We start from the raw sequence: 20,384 nt of genomic DNA on the forward strand, positions 1-20,384 counted from the left end.
AATAAATAAATATATATAAGAATATATGCCTAATATATTACATGATATTTTCCAATATATTGCAATATATTTTTGTTTCATAAGGGGCAATGGGCTTCATATTGACACAGTCATACAATTTTAAGAAAGCTGATTTATTATTAAAATAATTTGCATTTTTGTGTTTATATCCAGTGTGTTTTGATGCAGTTTTGAGAAATACAGAGTTGTGTTTTGTGTGAGTGAGATGAGTAAAAAGTGCTGACTGGTGCAAATATAGATAACTGCCAAACCCAATAATATTGTGGCTTCTTCCATAAAAAGGAACTCTAAAGCGTTAACTACATATTTACGGCAATAACTGTGATTAAACCATAATTAGGTCTATTACAATATTTTTTAACACATTTAAAATGTTATTTGTAGTCACACATGTTTGTTGCACTTGCCTTCTTGACCAGTGTTTCTGTGTTTCCTGCAGATGAAGAAGATCACGACTACAGCTACAATCAACAGAGATCCAGCAACAGCAGAAACCAGCACTATCAGAGACACTGAATCTGTAATTATAATCATTAATGAAAGTGAATGTTTCAGATTGATGTACAACAAAAGACAAGATCAGCTCAGGAAATAGACAAACATGTCAGCGCTGCTGTGCCTGAACATGTGTGACAGAGTTGACTGATGTTCAGATGTTGAGTCTGGTTTGTGATGGGATTGTTGATCACACAGCTGTAGTTGTTTTTCTCCTGATATTCCACCTCCAGAGGTAGAGAGAGACTGATGCTGAGATCAGACACACTGATGCTGGACAATAAACTGTTTCCTTTGTACCAGGAGAGAGTCACATGACTCACATTCACCACTGAACACAACAATGAACAATTCTGCTGTGATGAAGATGATGATGAAGATGATGATGATGAACAGTGTGAAGAGTTACTGCTGATGACAGGAACAGGCAGATGAGCTGAAAAAGAAGCATCAGATTTCACTAGATGTTTAAAAGATACTCTGTTTGAAATTTTGATGATTAATGATAAGAAAAAACATTAAATAGTGTGGAAAGGGAATTCTGAGTTAAATTAATCAATATTTAACGCACCATAGACAGTGAGACTGAATCTCTTGATCACTCTGTTGATCTGTAGTCGATAGTCTCCAGTGTGTTCAGTTCTGGTGTCTGTGATGATCAGAGATCCAGTTTGATGATCCAGCTTCAGTCTGTCTCTGAATCTCTCATCAAGAACTTCATCATATACAGTGATGGTGCCGGCCAGTACACTGATTTCAGCTAGTAAAGTGTTTTCAGATCCAAACCTCCACTGAATCAGATCTACCTCTGTTATAGCAGTCAGACCAGTGTATAGAGTGACTGAATCTCCCTCCAGCACTGACACTGACTCCTCTGTAACCGTATCACCAAACACACCTGAAGAACAGAGAGTTTTTCACAGTTTAAAAGGTAAATAATGCTATAGAGGCTTAATTAATATATAGTTTTTGCTATTTAAAAAGTGAAATGGAAAAAAACAGAAGAGCAGGAGAGAAAAGCAAAATTGAAAGCTCCACAAAAATGACACTATAATGACACATTAAAATAAAAATAAAATACTGAAAGCTAAAACCAATAACTAAATTAGTAACACATATAAAACATAGTTATAACTTACCGGCTGAATGCCACAAACACAAGTGGATCAAAACAACATGAACCATTTTCTTTAAGATTACAACCCTGCACATTTCTGCATTTCTGATAACAGACTGCTTCGAGATGAACAAATTAAGCACTATTCGGACGGGACTAGTTTTCTAAACTACGTTTGAGTTTCGATTCTTACCACCTGACGTCTGTGATTTTCATCTACCAATTCGGACGGGACTCCGTGTTTATTAAAAAGGTGGGAGGGTCTGATATGTGCATCTGGGCATCACAGAGATCACGCGCTGTATGCGTGCATTGCATTCATTCAGAATGATTGCCTTAGTATTATTACACAATAAATACTAAATGGCTAGTATAGCAAAACCATGTTAATGTGTGGTTCCTTTAGTTTAACTTGTTTTCCTTTTTTTTTTTATTAAATGTAATTAAAACATTATGTAACTGAGTACATAAATGAACGTGAGTAATCTTAACTGATGCTGATATTACAATAGCCGGTATTAACAGTTTACGCGATCTTGCTCTTGATTTTATTATTTGTATAATTTTTTTATTATTATTTATTTGCTGCTAAGCAAATATATCAAACATCCGCGCGGTAAGAGCATCTACGGTAATTCACGTTGGCCAAAACACACAAGGAAACGCATTGTGAAATAAAATATCACAGACATTCGCATTCGGACGGGATTAGTTTTCTCAGAAGATCACTGAGTTTGCTGAAAAACAGTAGGTAATTTGCTCTGGAATTATCACAGAGGTTGTGTGAGAAAAATACAGACGTGGCAGATTCAAGAGGGTCTGGCTGCAGACTGTTGTTTTTTTTTTTTGTTTTTTTTTCAAAATGTTATTATGAACAATGTACAGGACAATAGGTACAGAGAACACTACAAATACTGTGCAACCTGCACAACAAAAAAAGAAATGTACAGACCAGAGGATAATAACATATTAATTTATAGAAGGGGAAAATTAAAATATATTCAGTTCCTTCAGGAGATGAAATGTTCTTGTAGCCTTCATATTTTGCATGTTTTCTATTGTTTTGTAATATGTTTTAAAGTCCAGATGAAATACATTAAAGCTAGGTTGTGAATTAGACCATTTACATTTGTGAATATGGTATTTTCCGAAGATAATAAACAGTTGAATAACAAAAATTAAATTTTTGGACAAACCACATAAATAAAAGTATAACATGACATCAAAAATATTGATTCTGATGTTTACATTCAATTTTGTGATTATAAATTCTTCCAAATCAGACCAAATTTTTTTTGCGTACATACAGTGATAAAATAAATGAAAAATAGTCTCCCTATTTGATTGGCAAAAGACACAAGACTCTTCTATGTTTATTTTAAATCTTCTTAGCGTATCTTTAACAGGATAAATTTGATGTAAATTTTTATTTATTTATTTATTTATTTTTATTTATTTATTTATTTTATTTAAAATATTTTATTATTAATACAATATTTATAAATAATAGTATTTGCCTTTTCCCAATTTAAATCACCCATGGTTGAATACCAAAAAAACTTTGCAGCAGGTGGAACCGAGCATGAAATTTGATTTCTAATATATTTATTGGTGTATGCTTTCTTTGTAATGTCTGTATCTCCAATAAAAATTCTATTAACTTCAGCACTAACATCTGTAAATGATATGTGTTTTATTATTTGAAGTGAACCTGTAGGGATTGCATCAAATACAACTGCGTATTCTTTTGGTGTCACTGGGAAGTTAAAGTTCTGAAGAAATTCTGAATATGACATGAGTAAACCATATTTGTTCAATAACTGTCCTACCAACAGAATTCCTCTATCAAACCATGGCTGAAAAAACAGAAACTTCTTTTTATAAAGAATTTCTTTATTATTCCAAATAAAGTATCTATGTGGACTAAAGTTGTGTTTATATATCAATATCCAAGATAGAAGGGCTTGTTTGTGGAAGTCAGCTAATTTCAAGGGAATTTTATCAATAGAAAAATTACATTTCAGTAGAAAATTAATGGCACCAAGAGTATTGAACAGAAATGATGGAAAAGCGTTTCAAATGCTGTCAGGGCTTTTCAAGAATTCTATAATCCATTTAATTTTAAAAGTATTATTTATAGTATGAAAATCCAGCACTTCCAAACCACCTTGGTCTCTACATCCTGTGATAACATCTTTTTTTAGATAATGGGGTTTTTTCCTCCAGATATAATCATACAGTATTTTATCCAATTCTTTAATTGTATTTTTTGGGATATCCAGCGATAAGGCAACATATACAGAGCGTGATATACCTTCTGCCTTTGATATTAAGACCCTGCCAAATAGAGACAAATCTCTCATTAACCATGAATTTAGTTTAGATTGTATTTTTTTAACAATTGGATCAAAATTTAATTTATGACGTTCCTCTTTATTTTTACAAATTACAATTCCAAGATATGCCACTTTTTCATTAATTGGTATTCCATCAAAACTGGCCAGATTGCAATTTTTCAGGGGGAACAAAACTGATTTATTAATGTTCATTACCAACCATGATACATCACTAAATTTTTTTATACTATTTACTGCAGTCCCAATTTGGTTTCGGTTACTTAAAAAGATGGCTGTGTCATCTGCAAGTTGGCATATTTTAAACTTTTTACCAACAGCATTAATTCCTGAAAAGGGAGACATTTTTATGTGTGTAGCCATTGTTTGAGCAACTAAGAGAAACAAAAATGGAGACACCGGGCAGCCTTATACTAAATCTTTCTGATGTTCTCGTTTTCAGTTTAACAGAACTAGAACATCCATTATATAAGGTTTGAATTGCCTTATGAAAATATTTACCAAAACCAAAAAAGGAAATAGATTTTAATATAAAGTTATGCTCGATGGTGTCAAAAGCTTTATAAAAGTAAATGAATAGTATGAAGCTATCATTCGGAAGGAGGTCACTGTAATCTATCATGTCTAAAATTAAACGTATGTTATTGCTTATGTGTCTTTTGGGCATAAAGCCATTGTTCTTCATCTATAATTTGATTCAGGCTATGTTTAAGTCTTTTTGCAAAAATTAAAGCAAATAACTTTGCATCATTGTTAAGTAAACTAATGGGTCTCCAGTTTTCAATGTTTAATTTATTCTTATTTGGTTTAGGAATTAAAGTAATCACGCCCTGTTTCATAGTCGGAGGAAGTTCACCTTTTTCAATGGCTTCTTCAAACACAGACAGCAGGAAAGGAGAGAGTTTGTCATTAAATACTTTATAAAATTATCCCGTTAAGCCATCATTCCCGGGAGTTTTATTGTCTTTTAAAAGTTTAACACATTCCACCAGTTCAGGTAAGGAAATTCTTCCATCACAAATCTCTCTAAATTCTTCATTTATTTTCTTAGCATTTGTGGAGATGTTATTTAAAAAAGAATCTATGCCAGAACCTGTGGAAGCAGATGAGTATAAATCCTTATAAAAGCTAGAAACATGTTTTGAGATTAACTTATGATTATAGGTAATACTTCCATTGACTGACAAATTACTTATTGTATTATATTCAGCATTTCTCCTTTCTAATCCAAAAAAGTACTTTATATTTTTCTCTCCTTTTTCAATCCATTTACATCTGGATCTCACAAAGGCACCTTTAGTTTTTTCTATGTATATGTCGTCTAGTTTACTTTGTAATAAAATCAGATTTTCTTTCTCATGTTCATTAAGATTACCGTTAGATTTTATTTGAAAATTTAATATTGCTTTAATGACTTGTGATTCATTTTCTCTTTTTTGCTTTGCTAAATACTTCCCTTTTTTAATAGCCATCTTGCGAATTTCAAATTTTGTTAGTTCCCAATTTTGTCCATAGTTACCAGAATTACAGGCTTGTTTCCAAAATGTTTCAATGATCCTACTAATTTCTAGTTTAAAATCTAAGTTGTTAAGTAATGAATTGTTAAGTTTCCAGTAACTGGAAGTATTATTCTGAGAAAAACAATTGCTCAAGTAATTTTAATAAGTATAAGTTTATGGTCAGTTAATATGGCTGGTTCTATCATCACATCTTTGACCTTATCTTCAAGGTCATTGGAAATGAGCCAAAAATCTATGCATGACTGCAAAGACAGACTTCTATTGCTCCAAGTATACATTCTCTGTGATTTGTTCCTTTCACGCCAAATATCCATAAGTCCTAGACGCAAACATGTATTTCTAAGTTCACAATTTATGTTTGCAGGTTTTGGAGGCCATCTATCCAAGTTATCATCAAAAACTGTATTAAAATCACCTCCCCATAAAACCTTAGCTTCTGAAAATTTTAAATTAAGTTGACAAATTCTTGCCTCCACATTTTTAAAGAGAGTCTGATTTCTAATTTTGTCATTGGTGGCATAAATATTAACCATTATAAATTGTTTCTGTTCCAATTCACATACTAAAATAATTAATCTTCCTGAAACGTCTTTTTCACTATGTAGAATTTGCCCCTTAAAGTTTCCTTTTAAAATAGCCACGCCTGCTGATCGATTATCTCCATTTGAAAACCATATTTCACTCCCCCATTGGTTCTTCCAAAAAGATTCATCTGCTGCACATGCATGAGTTTCTTGAGCAAAATAAAAGTCTGCATTTTTAGCTCTGCAGTACAAAAAAAAAGCTTTCCTTCTAAGTAAATCTCTGGCATTGACAGAACAAACATAAAGAGACATCCAGAAAAAAAAAGACAAAAGTACTTGTTTAACTTTAGTGTTTTCTATAGGCAACAGGTTTCTTGCATAACTAAATTGAACTTTTGCATAATCCTATTTTCACATTTGGGTTAAATAGACATATTACACTTTGGAATTATTTATCAAACTCTAAAGTCCCCGTAAAGCTTTTCTTTATCACGACAAAAGATAAAGCTGAAAAACTTTATAAACAAAATGTAAACATTTTCAAAACGAACTACCTGTTATAGAGTACATCTAAGTTGGACGTATTTCTCTGCCATCAATGAACGCTCTTGCCCCGTTGAAATAAGCGGCTTTGCCTTCTTTTCTGGCTTGGTCCACCGCGGGCCACAATCGACTCCTTGCTTCCTTGTCTGCGGCTGTGAGATCCTCCTTGAAGTGTAAGCCTCGAGTTTGCAGAAAGGGACTCTGCCTGGCGTGTTTCCAAATGAGATCCCTCGCCGTTCTTGAAATAAATCTGATGACGATCGGCCGTGGATTCCCCCGCTGATCCTCCGCGGCTCTGAGTCGGCCGAGTCGGTGTACGATGTCCACCGCCGCCGTCACTTCGTTCCTCTGCTCCTCTGGGACCACAGCTCTGCAGATCTCCTTCACTCTCTCTTTCACTTTTTCCGATGAGTTTTCAGCCACCCCATGAAGTCGCAGGCACCACCTACGGCTGTATCGTTCCTGCTCGTTCATCCGCTGTTCCAGTCAGGGGCGGACTTTACCATTAGGCAAAGGTCGGCAATAGGTTGGTTTCACGTGACGTCACATTGCTTCTTCGCGAACGCGCGAAATTCAGATGGAGGGCAGGAAGTGAATTCGCGAGGATCTGCCGTCTGTAAAAATGCCCATGTTTTGTGCAGTTTACGGCTGCTCCAATCGTTCTAACCGTGAAAAAGGAAAGGGTTTTTTCAGAGTTCCAAAGATTGTCGTCCATAAAGGTGAGAAATGTAAAAAGCTCACAGAACAACGACGTAAAAAGTGGATTTTAAACGTACGTCTGCGGTCGGGAGGAGCAGAGTCTGCTAATGCACGTGTTTGCAGCGACCACTTTGTCGGAGGTATGCTTGCTAGCTAACTTTTTTGTGGCTGTGTTTATATATCTATATAGGTTGTCGTTAAATGCAAATTTACTTAGTAATAATTATTATGTTACCGGTAGTCTAATATGGACTTCATTGTGACTGTTTAGGCTGCCCTAGCGCTTTGGTTGACGTTGAGTCGGTAGACTGGGCTCCGACAGTCAACCTCGGTTACCAAAAAACTAAGCCCAAATCAGAGGCATCTCTGCAACGAGAGCAGAGGATGAAGCTCAAGGAAGACAAACAAAGACGGTCGGAATGTGCAGAGGCTATGTTGAATCTCCAACAGACAGCTGAGAGCCCGGATCTAACGCAGACAGCCGAGAGCTCCGAACCGAAGCAGTCAGCTGACATCTCACAGTCAAAGACATCAGTGGGAATGGGACATTAAATGATCAAGGTAAATTATTGTGCTAAGATGTGTAACTAGCATTATTATTAAATGTTACAAATGTGATTGTCAGAAAATCACCCTGTGTAATTGGACCAGACAACTTGCATGTTTGTAAAAAGGTTGTCAATAAGATAACTTCATATAAACGCACATAATTCATATTCATGAATTTCTGGTGAAACTAATATATTATATAGAGTCATGCAAAGTGAGATAATTCATGCCGATATCTGTTATAATTGAAATGATTATGGCTTACAGCTTATGAAACCCCAAATTCAAAATTAGAATATTGTGAAAAATGTTTTGCCTTTTAAGTTGAATTATTCAAATAAATTAACTTTTGCAAATTTTGAGTTTCACCTGTTATGTTTCACCTGTGAGTTTCACCTGTTATGTTTCACCTGTGAGTTTCACTAATTATGTTCCTGACTGCTATATTGCAGACTATGCAGATGCCGGATGCCAGACGGAACTAACGATGGATGATATTGAGAAAATGGAGGATGTTCTGAGACAGAACACAACAGAGCTGGGAGATCTTCGGACCAAAGCACTGGACTCACAGTTCAACCAGGAGTCCTTTGAAAAAAATGAAGACAAGACAAAGTTCTACACAGGGCTTCCCAACTTCTTGGTTTTAATGCAGATTTTTGAGCTGTGTGAACCCTACATCACATGTGGTCCTATGTCTGTGCTGTCTAAATTTGAACAGTTCATCTTAGTTTTGATGAAGCTAAGACTAAATCTCCCGCTGAAAGATTTAGCTTTTAGGTTCAAGATCTCTCTGCCCACTGCTTCTAGAGTTTGGCATAAAGTAATTGACATACTTCATGACAGGTTAGAATTTCAAATTGAGTGGCCAGAGCGGCATGTACTTCAAGCTACAATGCCAATGGCATTCAGACAGGCATTTGGATGTAAAGTTGCTGTGATAGTTGATTGTTTTGAAGTTTTTATTGAGAAGCCCTCTAATTTACTAGCCCAAGCTCAAACGTGGTCAAATTACAAGGATCACCATACTGTAAAATTTCTGCTTGGTGTTGCACCCCAAGGCTATGTCACTTACATATCTTGTGCCTGGGGAGGGAGAGTCAGCGATAAACAGATCACAATAGAGAGTGGCCTCCTAAAAAACCTGTTACCTGGAGATATTGTTCTAGCAGACCGTGGGTTCAATATTGGTGATAGTGTGGGATTTTACTGTGCTTCACTACAGATACCTGCATTTACCAAGGGGAGAAAACAACTGTCAGCGTATGAGGTGGCAGAAACTAGAAAAATAGCGAATTTGCGTATTCATGTTGAGAGAGTCATCGGTTTAGTCAGAAGAAAATATCAGATTCTGCAAAGCAGGGCTATGCCCATAGAGCACATGGCAACAAAACCAGGTGAGGCACTAGCAATGATTGACAAGATTGGGGTTATTTGCTGTGTCTTGTCTAATCTTTGTGAGTCTGTTGTCCCATTAGAGTAAGGAGGAAGGGAAGGAGAAGAGGGAGGGACATCATTTTGTTAATATGTTTCAAATGTAATATTTTTATCCAATAATCCAATTGTACTGGCGATATCTATTATATGTAATGAAATGGATTCCAATGTACTATTGCACACCATGTTCTTGTAGTTATTATGACACTTGTTGAAAAATCTAATCTTGTAAATAAACCACCATGTATTATTCTGTATTCTCAATAGCATTTAATCATAACAATATTCAAAATGTCATGTCTCATCCAACAGTATTGATATAACGGCAATGTATCACACAGCCCACTTTCAAGAGTGCCTGGAACTAAGTAAATAATGTTTCATCATATTTTACACATGTAAGTTTGTAACTTGCTGTCCCAGTACTTCTGGAAGTAAACAGTTTCTAAAAAAGCACTCAACTTTAGGAATCACATCATCCCAAAGTTCAAAATCAGGCAAAATCCTTTCCACAAAAATGTCATTACAGTTCCACACAACAAAGTCACAGTACTCAGCACCTACAATGTGAAGCTGTGCCTGAACTTGGTAGTAGTAGTCATGACTTCGGTCCAGTTTAACATTATCTCCATCATTGACGAGGCAGAAACTCTTTTCCCCTGCACACATGCGCAGATTGGCTTCATCCTGGTGAGAGTGTGGGCACTAAAATCACAGTGAGAAGAACATATGAAAAATAGATTAAAGGAAAACGCCATTGTTTTTCAGTATTTTACTATGTTCTTATCTCAATTTAGAGAAATTAATACATACCTGTCTTTTTCAATGTGTGCACTTCATCTTTGCCCAGTGCGTTGTGAATGTGTTAGCATTAAGCCTAGCCCGATTCATTAGGATCCAAACAGGGATGAATTTAGAAGCCTCAACTGTCGGTAAATCTTTCAGTTCTACTGAAAACTCACTCATCTTCATGAGGTACGGGTCACGTCCAACATATCTGTTAATTAACTCCTTGTATCTATATCTTGAAACTGGATCTAAATCCGTACAATACTGACTTTCTGCAACGGTTTCCTCTATAGACGTATTCTCCATGTTTACTTCCTGCCCTCCATCTGCCTTCTTCCCGCCCTCGCGCGTCATCATAATCACGTGACTGAAACCCTGCTATTGCCTTGGGCCCCGAGCTACCTAGGGGCCCCAAAAATGCCCCATTTACTTGCTTAAAGATTTTTTTTTTTTTTTTTTACTTCGTGCAAAATATATATTTCTAAAACTCCATTTGCGAAAAATGGCATCAAATCATTAGTGTCGCAGACAGGAGGGCCCCCCCACCTCACTACATTGGAATATTCCATTATTTCACTTACTGCGCATCTGCGAAAGTGAAAAGGCTGTAATGCGCCAAAAAACTGACGAAGAAGAAGTGATTGACAGTGATAGACAGAGTGTACAGAGAGAGAGTGTTGACAGTAAAAATGAAGCGAAGCGGTGCTGAAAAAAGGAAGAAACAGGAGGAAAGCAAAAAGTTTTTAGCAAAATTGCCGAAGGTAACAAACTTTTTTGTGATGCCCGGCCTCGCTGACAATGTGTTACACTTGAACATGAAGATGACCAAGCACTCTGGCCAAAACATCTCACTGACAAAGAGCTCTGCTCAATAGTGCAGAGAGGCCCAGTTCAGAGCAAGGATAGAATTTATCCTTTTTATTTTTCTTCTTTTTTTTCTTACAGATACAACTCCAGATGTATACATCATTGCTGTGTGAAGACTGCTGAAGAGAAGTAACAATTAGGGCTTTTTTTTTTAAATAAGGATTGACAAAAGGAGGGAAACAAGAGATGTAGAGGGCCCCATGTCTGTGTTTGCCTTGGGCCCCAAAATGTCTAAATCCGCCCCTGGTTCCAGTTCTGCAGCTTTTTTCTTCATTTCCATATTTTCTTTTTTCAGACTTTCATTTTCATTTTTCAGACCCATAACATCAGAATGAATGGAGTTTAAACTTTCGCAGATGCTCTCAATTTCTTTGGAGTTGTTCTTTATCATTATTTCCAGGTGGTCAGCTCGGTTTTTTTTTTCTGAAAGAATCTGAATAATGTTGTTCTGGACTTCCATTAAGCTGAAGCCGCGGCTGGGTCGACATGTTTTTTTCGGTGCAGGGGTCTTACTTGGTGTACTAGGAGAAGATTCACATCTTCCTCCAACTTTACAGGCGTATGAATGAGTTTCCTCAATTTTTCGCTTTTCTTTAGCGTGGTCCACTTCCATCACTTCCAGCGCAGACATCTGCTTTTTGACCGACATTTTGCTAGCAGACCTTTTGCAAGCTAATTTTTCAGAATTGTTCGACGACAGCGATAAAGTTCTGTTTTGTATGTTCAAATCGTCTTTCTAGGTTATTGTAACGAATCCATAAATTATTCAATTTATAATTGGGGGAAAATATGCACTACATACTAGGGATGTTCCGGTACTAGTACCGGTACTGAACGGTTCCTGGACAAATTCCAAATGGAAGTGATCATCCCTATCCCCTTGAAGTGAGGACTTTGGAGTGAGTGGGGCATGTGCGTGCCATTAACTAGTCGTTAGGAATGCACTTTGCTAAAGGAGCGACATAATTTCCTCATTATCTTCAGCTGAGATGTTCCCGTGACAGCGCAGCATGTGTCCGTCAGCAGATGTCGCTGTTTTACTTTTATAAATGTTTTTTATTTTATTTTTTTATTGTTGTTAGCATAACCGTTGCAAATAAACATACATTTAATATTTAAATACGTTTTAAAAATATGCTACACTGTAAAACCCGACCAGTAAACTTAACTCAAACCGTTTGAGTAAACAGATTGTCTTGATTTAAACCATGTAAGTTTAAAAACTTTGCATTCAAGTAATTAAGTGATTAACTAAGTGCTGATTGAGAATTAGTGATGAACAGCTGCTGTTAACAAACAGAATCACTGAAGAAAAGAGAAACACAAGAACTACTACAACTGACTTCAGACACAGACTTAGATGAAATCAACTGAAATAAAATACATGAAATCTCTCAAGATCTGATTAAACAACCCCACAAACAGCATCACCAGCTCCACTTATTAATAACCAGACTGACTTTATTTCTGTCAGACGTCTACAGAAGATCTTATTGAGAATGAACTAAGGTTTAGATGTTGATTTATTGTTTCATTTGAAGTAACCATGTTAGAGATCAGTGTCTGCTTTAGTTGGGCTCTTGACCCTTGACTTCTGTCTTTGTCTTTTCTCTGGCTGTTATAACCACATGTTTCTAAAACATGTTTGTTGTATCTCAAAAACCCAGAAGAAATGCCATTAGCTATTTTTACTTACCCCATTGATGAAAATCATCAATTATTGAATTTGGCAATTATTGAAATGAGTGTAACTTCTGATGAAATGTGTGTTTAATTAGTTACATAATATAGCAAAAGTGATGCTATGTAAGTCTGTGATAATTATTTAATTTAAAAGACTTTCTAAACAGTGTGGTCTTCTACAGTGTCAAGCAGTCACACACAGACATCAACAATCAGAATATGAACGTCAACAATGGTGACCATAATAAAAATAAAATGCAGCAGAGCATGCTGGGAGCCATAGATTAGTTTTGTAATATAATAATACCCAGCATGCATTGCTATTTTGTGTGTGTGTGTGTGTGTGTGTGTGTGTCACCATTGTTGAGGTTCATATTCTGATTATTGATGTCTGTGTGTGACTTATTACTGCCATAGAAAAAAGATGAATGTGCATGAAGTGTTCAGTAATTTTTTGTAAACTGATTTCAATGAAACCACGGGCTCTTTAAACATATTCCATTACAATGAAGTAAACTAATCATGCATCAGGTACTTTGTCAGTTTTTGGACTCTAAACAGCTCCATAATTGACAGTTGTCATCACCAAGGAAGCTGCATAACAACCAATATCTGTCAATATTTTTTCTGGGTTTTTGAGTTATAACAAACATGTTTTTGAAACACACAGTTATAACAGCCAGAGAAAAAACTAAGACAGAAGACAAGGGTCAAGAGCCCAACTAAAGCAAACAGTGATCTCTAACATGGTTACTTCAAATGAAACAATAAATCAACATCTAAACCTTAGTTCATTCTCAATGATATCTTCTGTAGACGTCTGAGAGAAATAAAGTCAGTCTGGTTTCATCCAAGTCTGTGTCTGAAGTCAGTTGTAGTAGTTCTTGTGTTTCTCTTTTCTTCAGTGATTCTGTTTGTTAACAGCAGCTGTTCATCACTAATTATCAATCAGCACTTAATCACTTAATAACTTAAATGCAAAGTTTTAAAACTTACATGGTTTAAATCAAGGCAATCTGTTTACTCAAACGGTTTGAGTTAAGTTATTTGTCAGGTTTTACAGTGTATATAGGCTAATATATAAAAACGAATATATATAAAACTTTTTAAAACATTAAATGTATATTGTTTTTATGTCGAAGTCCATCAGTGAATCTGCTGTCACGGGAACATCTCAGCTGAAGATAATGAGGAAATTATGTCGCTCCTTTTGCAAAGTTCATTCCTAACGACTACTTAATGGCACGCACATGCCCTACTCACTCCAAAGTCCTCACTCCAAGGGGATAAGGATGATCACTTCCAAATTTAATTAGCCCGGGTACCGTTTGGTACCGGTACTAGTACCGGAACATCCCTAGTAAGAACTAAACTTTTTTACCTGGTTTCAGGTAAAACATTATTATCAATTGTAAAATACAGTGTACCAAACAGTCATTTAGACACTCCTAAATATAAAATATGTTTTTATTTTAATCACAAAAAGCACATCTCTCCTTAACAAATGTGCAGTGCAAGTGCAACCAAAATAAAACATATGACTGATGAATGAATTTCGAATTTGAACAATCTTTGACCTGAAATAAACAGAACAGTTGACCTTTTAAGAGCCATCAACGTTAGCTTAATGCAGGACAATTTATTTACACATAATAAAAAATAATAATAATGAAAAAATAAAAACACCTTGTAGTGTAAAAATATGTTAAACAAAACCTTTTTTCTGCATTTTAGAAATTTTGATCAACAACAAGCTTAAAGGTATAGTAAAGGGATAGCCCAAAACTGACAGTTGTGTCATAATTTACTCTCCCACATCTCATACCAAACCCTGAGCGGTTTATGGCCCTCTATTAAAAGTGCATGTATCCAAAACTTAAAAGATCCAAAAAGATTAAGATTTCTTTGTGACTTGTTTTTAAGGCTAGACCCTTTCTCTTACAGTTTTGGAACGAGATGAGGAAGTGTAAATAATGACAGAACGTTCAGTTTTGGGCGGACTATCACTTTAAAACAATCTGAAAAAGCTTTCACTTACATGAGCAGCATGTTTTTAAGGGACTGTAGTTTTGGTTTCAGGGATTTGAGGGTACTTCCAGATTGAGTGCATATATCAGCCCAAAAAAGTAGCCACATGGCATCCGGGAGGTTTTCAGTATTGTCCCTCACAATGACTCCTTCGAGGATAATTGCGGTGTGTGAATAAAGTTGGAATCAGCGTATAGTCACTAAATTACTGCAAATATTTAAAAAGTTGTTGAGAGGCAAGACAAGAAACAAGAATGATAAGTAATAAGTAAATTTACTTAATTTTTATTTGGCAAGTTTTTGCACAAGCATTTTTCAAGTAAATTTAACACATTTGGAAATTAAGTAAATCTACTTAACTAAGTTAAGTAAAAAAATAAATAAATAAGAATAATAATAATCAGACCCACTTGCTCTTAGAATCACTTTTACTTTAATCAATCTAATTACACAACACCTATTTCATCAGAGATTAGATTCCATACAGTTCAATAATTGATGATTATCATCACCAATATAAAGTATAACAATCTACACCTAGGTACAGGTTAACACCTGATGGGATTCCTTTTGGGCTTTTGGTTTACAACAGATGTGTTTTAGAAACACATGGTTATAACAGCCAGAGAAAAGAGTAAGACAGAAATCAAGGGTCAAGAGCCCAACTAAAGCAAACACTGATCTCTAACATGGTTACTTCAAATGAAACAATAAATCAACATCTAAACCTTAGTTCATTCTCAATAAGATCTTCTGTAAGAGTTATAAAACAAACAAGATTCTGTTATTTAAAGTTTATGTGATTGGTTTTCATCAAAGTTATGAAGAAAATATAAATGGGAATTTGTCATGTAATAAAATTAAATAAATCTAAAATTTGGGGTGAAATATTTCTGAGTGTAGCCCAATCCCGCTTCCAGAAGGTTCCCCGATAAAACATTGCTTCCCGGGGTTAAAATATACGTTTTTTAGCAGGTTTGCCTTGGTCAAATTCGCATTTTAGGGGCTAAATATCACGTGATTTGTATTGGGGTCGCTGTGACCCACGGACATGAAAAACAACCACCACAGACTTGGCAACACTGGTTGGCATTTACTACACCGAGCCGTAATTCAGTGACAATCTACACAAAATCGATGTTAAAATCGCAGGCGATTCTTTGTCGATTTTGAAAGCGATTTTGTGTTAGTTGTCGGTAGACTACGGCTCTGTGTAGTAACTGCCCTCCACCTGAACGCACGTGCTGGAGATATACTTCTAATTACAGGAGCGTCTTTACTGATGAGAGGTGCATGAAAATCGCATTCGATTTTTTGCACAGCCCTATGAAGATCCGTCGCTGCTGGAGCTTCAGAAAAGGCAAGCATCACCTACAGATACTGTAGTGAGAAGAAAACCTTTTCATTTAGCAAAATTAATGTTTAATTGTGTGTAATAATTTTTTTCTCAAACAGAAATTATATTATATACAGTACACTTTTTTTTTTGTTGAAAATTAGTGTTTCATTCAATAATTATTCTATAACATCTTGTCTATCATCTCTGAAATGTTTTTGGCAAAATGCACTTGTTTAGTTCAGAGAAATAACTGCAGCAAGCTGACAAGACTTGTGTTTAGGGGTGAGACGAGACACTTTATCCCACGAGACAGACAATATATGAGACTGGGTTCAGAGATGAGACAAGATTTTGAAATACAAAATGCCAAAATGTAAAAAAAAAAAAAAAAAAAACTTAATGAAATGAAACTTTTATTTTAATGAATTATATGCAATAAAAAAAAACAAGTAGGCTAAATCAAAGCTGCACGATTCGCTTATGATTCTGAACAAAAAGATATTAGAAAACTAAACAAAATGGCGAGTGAATGGAGTCAGTGTCTCAAGTCATAAAGACTTGTTTCACAGCTAGAATCTCCAGAAAGAATGATTCAGTCACAAATACTTTTTTAAACTGGTAGTTGTCGCCACCTCGTGGCGGATAAACGTCACAATGTGTACAAGTGTGAAGATATTTTTGATAAGTGTTTATACCCAAACTATGAACTTTTATCCCAGTTCTTCTGTTATTTAAATGTCTATAACACATAAATAATGATGTGTGGTTGAAAAGGCTGTTTTATGGTTGAGCCGACGGATCTCGTCACATCCCTAAAATGAAACATTACAGATTGTTCATAGTTTTGGCCACATGATGGTTCCCAAAACACCAGATTCAGGTTATAAACCCTTCCTGATCCAATTCAGTGGAAAACGTTGGTAAAAGCTTCGTTTCGCCACGTTTAGACCACAGTACTTTCTTATATCTTTAAAAATAAAACTACACTATATGTATTAATATTTATGATATATAAATAGCATATTATTGATATAAATAATAATAGAATAGGATGTCAAAAATGTCTGTTTTGTTATTTTAACCTCTAGCTGATCTGACGTCATTGAGCAGAAGAACAGCAGTAGCCACGCCCATCAGAGCAGTGACGACCAATCAGATCACAGCTTCAACTGTATCACAACACCGGATGTGGACTTCTGTAAATAAAGAAATAAATAATTGTGATATTTCAATAAGCCGACTTTAGTCTCTAGATGAACACAAAAACTGAACTTTTTACTTGAGTGTAAAAAAAACATTCTTAAAAATCAAACATTTAGAAAGACATAACTGGTGTGCATAATTAATTGATTTAGTTTAATTTTCGTTAAATTCTTTCCTATATTGTATCATTATGTTTTTCATATGCTGTTTATATCATTATAAATTGTATGTGTTTCAAACACTGATCTATATAAATAAATAAATAAATAAATAAATACACACCCTCTTTTACTGACACTCTCTCTCATACACATCCTTTCTCTCTTTCTCATACTCATGGTGCTGACAGTGATATTACGGGTAAGAAATTAAGAATGTGTGCCTGCACATGCAGTGCTATGCACCAAACAACTGTGAGTGCTATGATATAGACGTCACAGAAATATTTTCATCCTTCTTTCTGGTAGGATCACTCCTATGCATTGCCCAATTCTCCTACTCGTCTAAAGGCCAGACTCAGTGAAGCTTTGGCAAGTGGAGAGTTTAGAGCAGGAGAAGCAAAATGCATGGTAGGATGGCATAAATTGGTAGAAATATGTAACACAGAACATTTCCTAAAAATGCCTTCATATACGATTTTACTTGTCTATAGTTCTATGTGGTTGCATGTATAATTGTTACTTTGACTTTTAGTTACGTGTAGTTCAATATTTACCCGTGTTGTGAATCGGTTGTGAGAGGACGTCACTATAGGTGATGTCTTTTACACGTGCACTACACGTCCACCATGACCCTCTGTGAAATCCATGTGGAATATGCAAAAGCTGTGCTTATATGGAAATACATTTAGAAACTTTAGAAAACTGAACGTAACTTTTTCAGAAACTATCAAAAATATGCCATTACAAAAGAAGAAAAACACAATTGTAATGAGGGCCCTTAACATAGGTTGGAGCAAAGGACCAGTTTCTTGGTCAGTGGAGAACAGAATATTGGCAGTAAATGAATCAGAATTTGAAACAACAATAATAATAATAATAATAAAAATGTTTCACAAATGATGAATTATTATTTTTTTTAGAATTTAAGGTTCATGTTCTATTTTGCTTTTAGTGTTATAATTTCCTATACTGCTTTAAACAAATCAAATAATCCCTTAAACAAAATAAAATGGTGTATAACCACAATTATACCAACTGAAACTCCTTATCACACTGAAATGGTCTAAGGAAAATCAATATTAACATCTGACTCACATTCAATAAACAATACCCTTGTTATAATTCTTTGTCTCAATTGTCTCTTGAATATTGTTCAGAAAGTCCTTTAAAGAGATCCAGTGTATAAGTGCACAATCAATTTAGGTGGTACTCCATCTCAAATCCATGAGGGAAATTTTCCATTGAAGCAATAAAACCTGTTTTACTAAAACAGTGTCATTAACACTGAATATTGTTTCTTTATAACTTTTCTGCTTTTTTTTTTTTCTTAAACTGAGTGTTTAAACATCCATTTTCACTTTTATGAGGAACGTGTGTTATCCCACAGCCATATTGAGAATGTGCATAGTATCATTCATGGCTAAGCAAAATTATTTTACTCAACATTTCGAGCGCTATACAACAGCAGTAAGGTTTTTTTTTTCTTTCTTTTTTTCTTTTTTCTGCGCCATGGCGCCAAGCGACCATTGTGTTAAAGGTCCCCGCTCCCAAGCCACGCTTCAGGCCTGCAACGTGTCCTCCTATGATTGTCGGGGTATTCCTTTTATTTCATAGAGTGGCCATTTAGTCATTTTGCCGGCTTAGCTTTAATTTTGGGGTTATTTAATTGTGTTTCATTTGGATTGCACTGTTGATCTTTGAAATGTATATATGTCCTATATTTTTTCATTAAATAGTTCAAACGAGTTTCTGTTGAAGATTTGCATTACCTTGGGTTTATGATATTTATAATTTTAATACTTAAGGCAAGATATTGACTTTACAGTAGACTGGTATAAAGTTAAAGTGTTTATCACTACTGATTAAGATAAGTGACCTGTAAATTGATGTTTATTGCATTTATAGTATTGATAGCCATTTAAAAAGGGTGGAATATTAATGTTACTATAAAAGTTAATGTTTATTTAGCTGCACACAATTAGTGTTTTACTTTAATTTAGCTATAAAGACACTGTATGGTCACTTTGCATTAAGTTAAAAGCTGGTATTAAGGTAAACAGTAACATGTAAGTCATAATTAGGGAATTACATTTGGCGCATTAATTCATTTAGAGAGAGATCTTTTGATGAATAGGAATTCGGGGAGCACACTCCACACTAATAGCTAGACACGCTAGGGGGCGCTACATATATTTCATTTGTGGGGCTTTATTTTTAATAGTTTGCTTTGATTAGACTACCTAGTTGTCATTGGAGACTAGTAGCCTACAATTTGTATACAATGCCTGAAACAAACCACTACAAATATATCTGTCTTAATAAAATCGGTGTGAGCATCATGTGTCATGCTTTTTTTTTTTTAATATCCAGTTTTTACCAGCCTTCACAGCCCCATCAATGTATTTATTATTATAAATGCACATTTACTTAAGATCTTAAAGTACCTTCTACAGAATGAGTCATGCAACATTGAAACAACATGTGTTAATTTGTATATTTAAGTGAACTGTCTTTTTATGGACACATTTGTATTTATTGCATTTAGTTAACAGTTAAATACAGAGCTTAACGGTTTAGAGAATCCAATAAATAACTACTTATAATATTATAATAATGAATATCATATCTAAGCATACATTGTGTGTGTTCTTTGGCCATAAGCACTGAAAAACAACCTCATCATGTCATGTTTAAGAATAGTGAATAGTGTTTCATCGTTTAAATAATGTTTAACATTTGAACGTCTTATTCAAAATCGTTTTTCACATTTTACAATTATTACATTCAATGAAACCCAAATATTTCTTTGTCAGCCAAACTCTGTTCTCCTGTTGCTTACCGAGATTAATATCCTCTGAGATTAAAGTTAATATTTCAATAATTTAACAACTCTTTAATGTTGACAGTTCTCTGATGTGTATTAATAGTAACATGACATGCAGGTTAACAAATAACATGTTATCTTTAAGTATTTTTACTATTTAAAATTATACTCAAAAATGATATTGTAGATCACATAAATATTACATTCATTAAATGTTACTATGACAAGTAC

General features: G+C 34.9%; 1 protein-coding gene and 1 long non-coding RNA gene across 2 annotated transcripts; one reads left to right on the forward strand and one right to left on the reverse strand.

The window, feature by feature from the left end:
- Window positions 1-405: 405 nt before the first annotated feature.
- On the reverse strand, window positions 406-1,421 carry LOC113040733 (SLAM family member 5-like; the record flags this gene model as incomplete). The annotated part of the gene is made up of 3 exons (XM_026198994.1): window positions 406-539; window positions 623-952; window positions 1,088-1,421. Coding segments are annotated over 3 exons (798 nt in total), but the record flags the coding sequence as incomplete, so codon positions are not given.
- Window positions 1,422-7,392: 5,971 nt separating this feature from the next.
- Window positions 7,393-8,834, forward strand: LOC113039317 (uncharacterized). The gene is made up of 3 exons (XR_003274950.1): window positions 7,393-7,413; window positions 7,545-7,834; window positions 8,275-8,834. It is a non-coding gene; the product is annotated as an uncharacterized LOC113039317 (long non-coding RNA).
- The last annotated feature ends 11,550 nt before the right edge of the window (window positions 8,835-20,384 follow it).

This window comes from Carassius auratus, chromosome 22 (assembly GCF_003368295.1).
Source record: "Carassius auratus strain Wakin chromosome 22, ASM336829v1, whole genome shotgun sequence".
Lineage (NCBI taxonomy): Eukaryota > Metazoa > Chordata > Actinopteri > Cypriniformes > Cyprinidae > Carassius > Carassius auratus.